The 12,032-nt window shown below is 42.9% G+C and overlaps 1 protein-coding gene across 4 annotated transcripts in view; it reads left to right on the top strand.

Moving 5' to 3' along the window:
- Positions 1 to 11,751, top strand: part of SGCG (sarcoglycan gamma) — a 45,695-nt gene extending 33,944 nt beyond the window's left edge. For all 4 annotated transcript variants that reach the window (XM_061628557.1, XM_061628556.1, XM_061628555.1 and 1 more), the window contains exons 7-8: positions 6,534 to 6,657; positions 10,022 to 11,751. In XM_061628557.1, the coding sequence (XP_061484541.1) occupies positions 6,534 to 6,657; positions 10,022 to 10,204 (307 nt within the window). In that variant the 3' untranslated portion in view covers positions 10,205 to 11,751. The remainder of the gene's footprint in view (positions 1 to 6,533; positions 6,658 to 10,021) is intronic.
- The last annotated feature ends 281 nt before the right edge of the window (positions 11,752 to 12,032 follow it).

Below are 12,032 nucleotides of genomic sequence, written 5' to 3'. Positions count from 1 at the left end.
CTGAACCCAGATTGGAATGGGTCAAGATAATCTGTTTCATCCAAGAGTACTTGTAATTGCTGCGCCACAACCCTCTCAATCACATTCCCTAAAAAGGGGGTATTTGTGACCCAGCGGTAGTTGTCACAAACCAATGGGTTCAGAGTGGCCTTTTTCAGGAGCTGTCAGATCACCGGCTCTTTGAGGGTGATTGGAACCACTCCCTCCCACAACCACATGTTGACCACACTCTGGATCCACTCAGTCAAACTCCCTTGGCAAGCTTTAACAAGCCAAGAGGGGCAAGGGTCGAGAGGACACGTTGCTGGCTGCATCATCGCAAGCACCTTGTCCATGTCATCAGTCTGCAAAGGAAGGGGGAGGGGAGGGTTTGATCATTTGCATGCTTATAGAGTTCAATGGTATTTAATTCCGTGCAATCATGCTTAAGATAGGTAAAACTGACCATGGGGAGGAGGAAGGAGAGGGGGAAGGGGAAGGAGGAGATTGGAAGGGGATGGAGATGGGTAGGGAGGGGCAAAGAAAGGGGGAGGGGAGGGGCAACAGGGAGGGGATAGGAGGGAGAAAGGAGGGTGGGTTTGATCATTTGCATACTTTTTGAGTTCAGTGGGATTTATTTCTGTGCATTCATGTTTGAAAATGGAAATGGACTGCCTTCAAGTCAATCCCGACTTATGTTGACCCTATGAATAGGATTTTCATGGTAAACGGTATTCAGAGGTGGCTTTGCCATTGCCTTCCTCTGAGGCTGAGAGGCAGTGACTGGCCCAAGGTCACCCAGTGTACTTCATGGCTCTGTGGGGATTCGAACCCTGGTCTCCCAGGTTGTAGTCCAACACTGACCGAGGGGAGGGGTGGGGGAGGGGAGGCAATTGGGTGGGTGGGCACCGGGTAGAAGGGAAGCCCCTTTCCTTTCCAAAAGGAAAACATTGTGAACAGTATCATTGCTTTTCAGTGTTTCCCCCACCTTTCTATTCTATAGCAGGCACATGTAGCCTTCCACCCAAATTTAAACCAAAGCTGTCCCTGGCCTCATCCACACCAGGCCTTTATTTCACTTTTGGACAGTCATGGCTTCTCTCAAAGGATCCTGGGAAGTGTAGTTAGTGAAGGGTGCTAAGAGTTGCTAGGAGACACCCTGTTCCCCTCACAGACCTTCAATAAGAGTGGCTGATGGTTAAACCACTCTAGCCACTGGAGCTCTGTCAGTGGAATAGGAGTCTCCTCTCAGCACCCATCACAAGCTACACTTCCCAGGATTCTTTGGAGGAAACCATGACTGTCTCAAGTGAATTCAAAGTCTGGTGTGGGTGTGGCCCCCTGATTAGCCAAGCCAAGCACCTGTGAGTCTGGCTTTTAGAACACTGTAGTTAGTTCTTACTGAGCATGCCCGACACTATCATAGGGTTCCAGCCAAAATTTCCTAAATTAATTAAAAATTAGCCAGGCATTTTTTTAACTTTTAAACTGCAGAAGATGAAGGTCAGAGTATGGGGCAACGTCCGTAACAGGATTACAGGTACTCTGTGAAGATGGGTAATTTTTAATGAATTTCAACAGATTATGAGAACTCTGACAGAAAAAAGTCCAAAAAGCATCTGGGTTTTTTCTCTCTCTCTTTAGTCTTTGAACGCTCAATTCTTTCTGACTGTTTTGTGTATTGCCATGAAAATTGAGAGGGTTGTTATGTAAGCGTTTCTGAGTTCAGGACTATTAAGTTTTGTAAGGTTTTGTTTTGAAATGAGCTTATGGGAAGCAACAGAATGGCATGGGGGTATTTTCAATTTAACATTGCGGAATGTGAAAAATCCACGCTGGCTATAGTATACAGCCACTCTCATGGCTGTATAATCATATGGAGCCATAAATAAGTCATATGTCCAAAATACCTGGTAGCTTTCTATTTTTCTTTATTAGCTGCAGTTATTTGCCTGCATGTCTCTGTAGCAAGTTTTGATCAAAATTAATAACAAAATTGCTTTTTTATGGTACTGATCTTACCTCCATGTGTGCTCCATTCTGAACATGGAGTCGTATTCAACTAAGCCCTACTTAGAGTAGACCCACTGAAATAAATGAACCTAAGTTAGTCATGTCTATTAATTTCATTGGGCCTACTCGGAATACCCCCCATGGGAGGGAAGTGTTTACAGGAAGGTAGCTATTGTAAATAAAAGAGTTGAGTGTGTCCATTGAAGTTCCCATGTGGACAAGGAACACCTGTAGGAACACCTACAGTGAAGAACACAGAAGGACAGACAGAATTAAGGCCCAGATTAAAGTGTCGTGTGCATGTGGGTTTTTCAGTCCCCCTCCCCTTCTGGCTGCAACTCCTTGCATCCTTGAGGGGCTCTCCAGAGAGATAAACCATGAGATAAGAGGGGTTGTGGCTGAAAGGGACACAGGAAGCTGTTGTATACTGAGTGACACTATTGGTCCATCTAGCTCAGTACTGTCAGCACTGACTAGGGTTGCCAGGTCCATGGCCTGAGACTGACCCTGTATCTTTAGGAGAAGAAAAGGTCAGCCAAGTGCAGGTGTTCTTGCAACTCTGTAATGGGAAAAACCACAAGGTGGAATTCTCCCTACCCCCTCCACAACTTTTAAAGATACAGAAGACATCTTGGAGGCTGGGCCTGTTTTATTTATTTTCTGATGTTCTTTATTTAAATTTCTGAGGTTTAAAATTTTTGAGGTTTAATTTATGTTTTAAATGTTACATATTTTTATATTTAAGTTAGGATATAAATGTAATGAAGAGCCAGTGTTGCATAGTGGTTAGAGCAGCCTTTCCCAACCAGTGTGCCAGGCTGATGGGAGTTGTGGTCCAACAACATCTGGAGGCACACTGGTTGGGAAAGGCTGGGTTACAGTGTTGGACTACAACCTGGGAGACTAGGGTTCAAATCCCCACACAGCCATGAAGCTCACTGGGTGACCTTGGGCCTGTCACTGCCTCTCAGCCTCAGAGGAAGGCAATGGTAAACCACCTCTGCATACTGCTAACCATGAAAACCCTATTCATAGGGTCACCATAAGTCGGAATCGAAGGCAGTCCATAAATGTAATGATAATAAATTAAACAATAAGCATATGCATCACTCTCCCTCAGGAATCTGTAGAAGAGCGGTGCCTAACTGGCTGGATTGTGTAATCCTTTGCATTTAGAAGTGATGCACTTAGATGATGACAAAGTGAATGTTCTGCTGGCCTTTGCTGCCACCTTGTGGCACTATAGATTTTCAGGCCTCTTGCATGTGATAATTTCTTTTTCTCCGCTTCACTTGCATTTAAGGCTTACAAACCAAAAAATGATGTTGGGGTTTCTTTATACACAGCTGAGCAATTTTAATTCTTACAGTTTACTCACTTTGTAGAATATATTTAGTGCACTTGCTTGAAACAGTGTTGCTATTTTGGTACAACCTGGACCAACCTGTGATTGTAAATATAGGGAGCATTTCCGGGCTCCCATCTCCCTTCTTCAGACGTACTATAAGAAGTGACAATTTGGGACGCAAGAACATTTTTATTAAAATGTTTTATGGAATTAGTTTTCCTAAACTGTTTTAATGTATTTTAAGATCTATTTTTATGATGTTTTAAAGTGTTTTAGTGCTTTGTTTGCCGCCCTGGGCTCCTGCTGGGAGGAAGGGATACAAATAAAATAAATACATAAATAATAAAGCAGAAGCTTCCCAGCTCCTTCTGGCTTTTCTCCAAAAATTACTCATGACCTTTCCCATTTTAAATGCCAGCAGAATAGTTCCATGTTAGTTCAAGTGGATCCCCTCCCTTTTGTACAGGCTGAGCTTGTTCCAAAATGTTCCCCTGTCCCTAACATATTTAAAGCCTTCTTCCCAACACTACCATTTGAACAAGCCTGATTAATGCTCTAGTTAAGAATTTCTATATTAAATCCTTTGGGTGAGTACCATTACTTCCACATATATTGTGATTGTAAAAGAATTGTGTACCATCTGAGGTATTTTGTTGTTAGTATTTTGTTGGTCAATTTTATTTAATTGGCCACTGAAGAAGACAAAAAGGCAGAAACACGTTTGGCCTACCTACTCCAAGAGCACTCATTTTAAACAGGCATGTGCCTCATAAGGGTATAGGAGTGTTTTGTTATTAGTTGTTGTGTTTATTTCATGGTTATTAAATATTTTAGTGTCTGCAACATATTTTGGATTCTTTTTAATCTAACCAGAGGCATGCGCCTCTTGAGATTGTTTTGAAGTTCAGCTCTTGTATTCCTAAACTTAATCACTTTAAGATCTGTAACTGAACGGCGTTGACTATATCGTTTTATAGGATTGTGAAGATGGGTTTGGATGATATCTGTAACTCCTCTTCCAGCTTATTATTGTGTGCCTGTAGGAGATCTGCAATGGAGAGACCTGCTAAAATGAACAGACCAGTTTCCTTTGCCCAGTGAATAATTCTGGCTGGCTGGGACTATGGACCAGTTCAAGGGCAAATGTGTTGCCATGGGAACGAGGGTGGCCCTTCCCTCACCTCACCAGGCTGAGGGCCTCTCCATCTTGGAGTCAAGAAGAGGCTTGTGTCTTTGAGTCTAGTAGAAGCTGGGAACTGGAAACACAGGGAGGTTTCCCTGCTGTCTGTGCCATGGCTTTGGGATGCCTCCCTGGAAGCCTGAGGGGAAACAGAGATCTGATGGACTGTTAATGCTGAGAATACCTACATGTTACACTCAGGTTGTATTTCAGCTGTCTGAAGATCTTTTGTTAAAGCTAAATGTGTTTTATAAGTTGAACCTATACAGCAGAAATAAGCACCACTGAGTTCACGACTGAGTTTTTAAGTAGCATGTTAGAAAAGCAAGGATATACATAATCCTGATGACATGACTATGGATTTTCTTTGGGAGCATGGCTATGGGGCCTGTCCTGATGCACTTCACAATTGTTAAGAATGGCCCCTACATGTGCTTGGTTAAGAGTCTAAAGTGAAAGGATTGCCACTACTTTGAACTCTGTAAGTTGCCCAGAAACTGAGTTAGTGCACAGCAACTGTTTGCACTGGTTCAGAGATTACAACCATGTGTCAGATAAAGGCACCCAAATAAAGGCACCCATGATGCTACAGTTTAGTCAATTTCATATTGCTCAGTCACCCTTCTAAATGAAGGAGAAACAATACTCCTGTAATTGAACAGCCAGGAAGATTAAAATGTTCCCCTACAGGCTTTTCTGCGTTACCTTTCTTAAAGACAAATTTGTGTCCGCTTATTACCTTGCATGGAGACTGTTCAGTTTGTCTTATGTACATGTATGTGCACTTGGAGATCTTAAAATGACCATCCTATCTGCCACCCTATCTGGACAGGGATAACCTAGCTAAAGCAGTCCATGCTCTGGTAACCTCAAGGGCTGGATTCCTGCAATGTGCTTTACAAGGGGCTGCTTTTCAAAACGGTTTCGAAGCTTCGATTAGTGCAGAATGCGGCTGCCCAATTGTTGACAGGTTCAGGGTGAACAGAACATATACCATCAATTATGTTCCAGTTACACTGGCTGCCCATATACTTCTGAGCCCAATTCAAAGTGCTGGTTTTGACCTATAAAGTTGTTTATGGCTCAGAACCTCAATCTGTTTTGGAATAGCTCTATCGATATGAACCTACTGGGATCCTTAGGTCTTTTTCTGAGGCCCTTCTCCAGGACCCCCTCTGCAAGAGGCTCAGAGGGTGGTGACAAGGAAGAGGGCCTATTCAGTTGTGGCTCCCCATCTGTAGAATATGCTCCCCAGTGAGATCTGCCCAGCACCTTCACTGTTATCTTTCTGCCGCCAGTTAAAGACTTATTTTTCCCCAGGCATTTGATAAACTAAGATGATGGTGTTGTATCAGTATGCTGCCAAGCTTTCTGCGACTGTATGGGAGTGGTTATTGTTTCATTTCATTTAAGTTTTGTTTTATGATATATTATTTTGACTTTTAATCATGTTATAAGTTGCTTGGAAACCTTCAGGTAGCCAGCGAAAAATAAATAAATAAATAATCAATCCTGAAAGCACATTTCAAAGACCGGACACAGAGGGCGACTGCTAAGATACCACTATGACCACTGGCCTGCACTCACTGTTTCCTAGGTTGGCCCACTAACCCCCCAACTCCCCTGGGAAACTGGAAAGTCTACGCCCCTGCTTCTAGGAAGAATCAGCTGCCAGGCTGGGATTATAAAGTTACTTGGATGTCAGTACCTCTAAAATCAATATCACTTTCACTAAAGTAGCAGTCATTAAATTCCTCTTTTTTACTTAAGACTTTTGGATGAGGAGAGGTAATATGGCTTGTCACTAGTTGTGTTTCATCTGCTATATTGTATTTTAATTGTTTTTAAAAAGTTTAAAATTGCTTTATGGTAAACTGGTTAACATGAACATGGTGTTGACCTATTGTCACCCATCCTGGGATCTTTATGTTGGACAGGTTTATAAATTGTAAATAAATACAATAAATAAACCCAAACTTTATTAAGATACTAACATCTTCTGGTTGCTTTCAGACTTGAATCACCTACTCGGTCTCTCAGCATGGATGCTCCACGAGGGATTCATATCAAAGCTGAAAGTGGGGGTATTAAGGCTCTTTCTCATCTGGATATCAAGTTCCATAGTAGCAATGGCCTGGTGAGATTTTAATTATTTCTTTGTGTAACATCAACAAATATTCCATTTAGAATTGGTATTCAGAGCAGTGAGAGTGGTATTTGAGTTCATTTGGGTTGTGTTCCTATCCATTTCCTGCCAGTTTTACTTTTCAGCAACTATGAGAACACTGCTGACCCAAAGTAGTTTGGGATTGTCACAAAGAGCTAACTGCTCACTTGCAGTTTCGGTGACTCTATTTTATACAAATGCATATTCAGGCTATCTTAAAATATACGCCTTCAGTACTATCTAATGTCAGTTGTATTGAGTACTGTACTTTGAAATGTTTGTTTTCATGTGGTTCATTTCCCAGCAATCATAGAGCATTTTGCATTCCCATTATCTTGCATTCCATGTGTCTGATGTACAGCTTGGTGCTGGAATGGTACAGCACTTTTGACACAAAGTCCTATTGAATGTTGTCTTTTGTATCAAGGTCTCATTCTCACTTCACGGCTATTTTTTTTCCAGCTGTAGGATACCAGTGACTAAAAAAATGTGCAACACATCATAAAAGATTGTTGGGACAAACATTTTGTTAAAATTATAACGTGGCTATAATATGAAATTCTATGCAGTAGGGCCCCACTTTTCAGCGTTCCACTTCTCAGCATTCCGCTAGTATGGCAGTTTTCTTCAGGGTCGAGGGAAGGGGGTCCGCGGGCTGGCGTCTGAACCAAGGGAGGGACGGCCACCAACTGGGTGGGCTGATGTGAGCGGTGCACTCATTTCCGGAAAGCGTGACTCCCTCCTCACTCAGGGAGGTAAGCAATTTTAAGGTAAGCAATGTGTGTGCACCTACCAGGCAGTTGGGGGGCAGGAGGTCAGGGGGGCGAATGAGCGATCAAGCATGAGAAGAGCAAGCGGGCATGGGCGGGCAGGCTGTTGCAGCCGCCGGGAGCTCACTGAGTCAGCTCTTCTTGCCGATGCAGTGCATGTGGGGAATTGCAGGTGGTGGTGCTTGTTTTGGCGGGTGTCAGGAGTCCGTGGAGGTGACTTCCTTTGCCCTTCCTCTCCCATCTTGAGGCTCTCATCTGTGGCCCGAAGTCCTTTACCGGAGCTTGTGGCTGCAACTCCGGTTGGCTGTGGGGGGAGAGGCTTTGTCCTTATTCGGCTGCCTTGGGGCTCGCTACTGCGGCCCTAGGATCCTTACCAGAGCTTACGGCTGTGGCTCCCTTTGACTGTGAGGGGGAGGTGGCTGTCTGCTCCCTTCCTACGGTTTAGGCAGGGCTTGTGGCACCTCTGACAGCCTCTGGAGCCTGCCGCAGAAGGGGAGCACTACTCCCCCACCATAACGAGGGTGAGTGAGTGAGCGGGGGGGGGCAGGGGGAGAGGGAGAGGGAGAGGGAGAGCGAGCGAGCAAGGGAGCCGGCAGAGGCTTTTATATGCACTCACAAGTGGGAAAAAATGCTATGTTCCACTTTTCGGTGGGCATCTGGAACCTAACCCGCTGTATGAGTGGGGCCCTACTGTATATAAAATAGGGCTGTGATGTACCTTCATCCACCACATCAAGTCATATTTAACTATTACTGGTACCAGACAGTGCATTCACATCAGTGGTTCAGTGCAGGGCTGGCCCCTGGTTTGAGGGGCTCTGTCAGTGGACTCTCACAGGTGTACGTGGTTGTGGTGGAAGTGCTGTGAACAACATTGGGCAGCTAGGTCTAACCCCCTCCCTTTAATTTCCATGATACCTCAAAGCAACAGTAGGTGAGGAGGACTATGGAAATTAAAAGAATGCCTAGATCCAGACCAACTGCTTATGCCAGCTCTGCTTCAATGGGATCTGGGCTCACTCATAGCCTGTTCTGGTCTATGTTCAAGCACTATCAGATTTTTCCTTTGCACATTGAAACTCTTTTCGGAGTGGCTTCCCTCAAAGTGCATCTAAGATTTTTCTGGCTAACTAGCGCTTGTTGAAGAAGATTACATAGGAAGCTGCCTTATATTGAGTCAGATCATTGGTCCATCTATCTCAGTATCATCTACACTGGCTAGAAGCAACTCTCCAAGCTTTCAGGCAGGGAGTCTGTCCCAGCCGTACCTGGAGATATCAGGAATTGACTCTGGGACCTTCTGCATGCAAGGTCGATGGCTCTGCCACTGAGCTACGGCCCTTCCCCAATTATATCTTTGCACTTTCACTTGCAAACTGATACTACAACTTTCACTACTTTGTTCAATCAGATACTGGGGGCAGGTACAAAGTCTGCTGTACTTCTGTTGTAAAAGTTCCAGTAAAGTGACATCCAAAATATTCTCCCTTGCTTTGGAACTCATTCCCATATAAGCTGAAATTAATCAAGAGCCAAATACAGTCCTCCATACATATTAGGCTTTAAGCATAGCCTGAACCCAGATCCATGGTTCTGCTTTATTTGGGCATTATCCAAAGCAAAGCAATTCTTCCCCAAAAGCAGCTTGAACTGAGTCAGACAGGCCCCAAAGCCTCAAGTTCACCTTGGAAATTTGAAAGATGCAGAGAAGAGGCAAGTCTCATCAGGCTGTTAAAAATTGCTGTAACCCCCAACCCCAATTGTTCTGTCTACCATCCAGCCTGATGAAGAGTTCAGGAGAACTCAAAAGATGCACACTGTTTTGTGATATTTTGGTTTGTCTAGTATTTCCCTAATATGAATTTACTTCCAATCACAGTGCTTTTTGCCAGACCTTATCAGTTGCTGGCAGTTGAGCAGAAAACAAAAATTAAAGCCTCATTTTTCATTCATAATGCCCTAACCTCTGCACCTATTTTTCTTAAATACTGTAGGTTACATACAAAGGGCACTTTTACAATGCATGCCAAAGTTAATCTATTTCCCCACCCCCTAAAACTTATGGCTCCTCTTGCAGAAACAAATCCTCCTCCTGTCTGGGATATTGACAGGGTTCATCAACACAGACAGGGCTGCTATGCCTGCAAATGTTATCCAACTCTGTCAAAAAGTAAAGAAGGTATAACCATGTGTTCATTTCCCCATGAGTCAATGGAGAGACATACAAAGGCTTGGATAGTTTGAAGTGAAATTCCAACTGAAAACAGGGCTGAAGTGGCTGATCCCCAAAGCAGTTCACATGTAATTGGCCCTCTTTCCATAGTGAAGTCCAAACTGAGTCTTGTATTTGGTGCATACCCCTGCTACATACCTGACAAATGTTGAACAGCTATACTTTTCTAATACTAATTTCTGTAGGGGTAGCTACGTTGCAGTGAAAACAGTTCTGTAGCACCTTGAAGATTTAACAAATTTATTATGGCAAAAGCTTTTATGAACTCTAGTCCACGAAACCTATGCTATACACAAACAAATCCATTTGTGTCTGTTTTTCTTCCATGCAGCTTATGCTTAATGCAGAGTCTTTGCGACTGCCCAAATTGCCTCAAGGAACAAGTGGAGATTCTGGCACATCCGATGGACTATATGAAATCTGTGTTTGTCCAGATGGAAAGCTGTATTTAGCAGTGGCTGATATAGTTTCTACTTGCCTAAAATATAATCGTGTTTGTCAACTAAGCAGCTAAACACACCACACTGGGTGCTTCCAGTCTGTCACTATTTTCAGTCACATACTGGCAAATTCGTGTTTTGCAATTAAAGTTGATTTGGTGCTCTTGCACAACCCATGTCCCCAAACAAACAGACTTTTTGTGATAAAGAAAGTGGTGGTAATAAAATGCACTGGAAAAAGTGGAATAATGCTTGCTTGACATAACATCATATAACATCTCCATAAACAAATCAGGATGAATGCTCAATAAACAGATTGTCTGGTAGTGACCACTTTCTCTGGTCATTTTTAGTCAAGTTTTGTAGCATTTTTTGGACTTATTGAACCATAGAGAAATGAAAAGTACAAAAGCAGGACTACAGCTGAATGTCAAAAACGTCAAAAAGACTAAAGTAATGACAACAGAAGAGTTAGGTAACTTTAAAGTTAACAATGAGGACATTGAACTTGTCAAGGATTATCAATACCTCAGCAAAGACATTAACCAAAATGGAGGCAATAGTCAAGAAATCAGAAGAAGGCTAGGACTGGGGAGGGCAGCTATGAGAGAACTAGAAAAGGTCCTCAAATGCAAAGATGTATCACTGTACACTAAAGTCAGGATCATTCAGACCATGGTATTCCCGATCTCTATGCATGGATGTGAAAGTTGGACAGTGAAAAAAGCAGGTAAGAGAAAAATCAACTCATTTGAAATGTGTTGGAGAGGAGCTTTATGCATACCATGGACTGAAAAAGACAAATAATTGGGTGTCAGAACAAATTAAACTAGAACTATCAATAGAAGCTAAACTGATGAAACAGGTTATCATACTTTGGACACATAATGAGAAGACATGATTCACTAGAAAAGACAATAATGCTGGGAAAAACAGAAGGGAGTAGAAAAAGAGGAAGGCTAAACAAGAGATGGATTGATTCCATAAAGGAAGCCACAGACCGACCGGAACTTGCAAGATCTAAACAGAGTGGTTCATGACAGATGCTCTTGGAGGTCCCCGATTCATAGGGTCGCCATAAGTCATAATCGACTTGAAGGCACATAACAAATGAGGCAGACCTTTGCTCTGCCCACTTTTCTCTGACCTTGGCCTCCACTGGCATGCAGCACCTGGCAAGTTGCCCAAAAGGCAATGTGGCCCTTGGATTTAAAAAGGTTCTTCAGCCTTGCTTTAGATGGAGAAAGGTAAATCAGCTATCAGTTACTCCCTGCACACTTTCCCTCCTCTGCTACTTGTGATGAACTGTGCACATGATGTGGCAACCTCACGGCCCCCTGCTCTGACTAGCATCACAGAGCACGAAGGAAGAGGAGGAAAAGTTGACCTAACACATTCCCTCTACTCATTAGGCTCCTAAAGTAACTTCCATTCATCCTCTTGAAATACCAAGAGATACAGGTCCCACTGTCCATAGCTTATGAAAATAAAACAGTAGTAAATAGAGATAAAAGTTGATTATCATATACATAAGGTGGGCTTTTTCATAATTCAGATGTTGCATTGATCCTGGATTTCTGAACTTTGCAGCGGTTAATAAAAGGTGCATTTTTGTTTTAAATTGAAAGTGAATTTACTATGGATATCCTATGATACCAATATTTTCATGTTTAAAAATTTGGGAGGGGATATGAATATATTGGAACAATTAGTTTCAGATCTCAATGGCATTAGAATGAAATAGCATCCAGCTGAACAAGTAAAACTACAATGGTTCCCCAAAAGTAATTGCAGTAGTAAAGCAATGAATACATTTTTTACCATCACAAAAACAGAAGCAGGGCTGGGAAAGAAGGCATGGTTGATTAAACCAAAGTGATCCTCCACCACCACCACCAGTGC

This window comes from Rhineura floridana, chromosome 5 (assembly GCF_030035675.1).
Source record: "Rhineura floridana isolate rRhiFlo1 chromosome 5, rRhiFlo1.hap2, whole genome shotgun sequence".
Lineage (NCBI taxonomy): Eukaryota > Metazoa > Chordata > Lepidosauria > Squamata > Rhineuridae > Rhineura > Rhineura floridana.
Note: the sequence above shows the minus strand (reverse complement) of the source record. Positions and strands in the feature narration are given on the sequence as shown.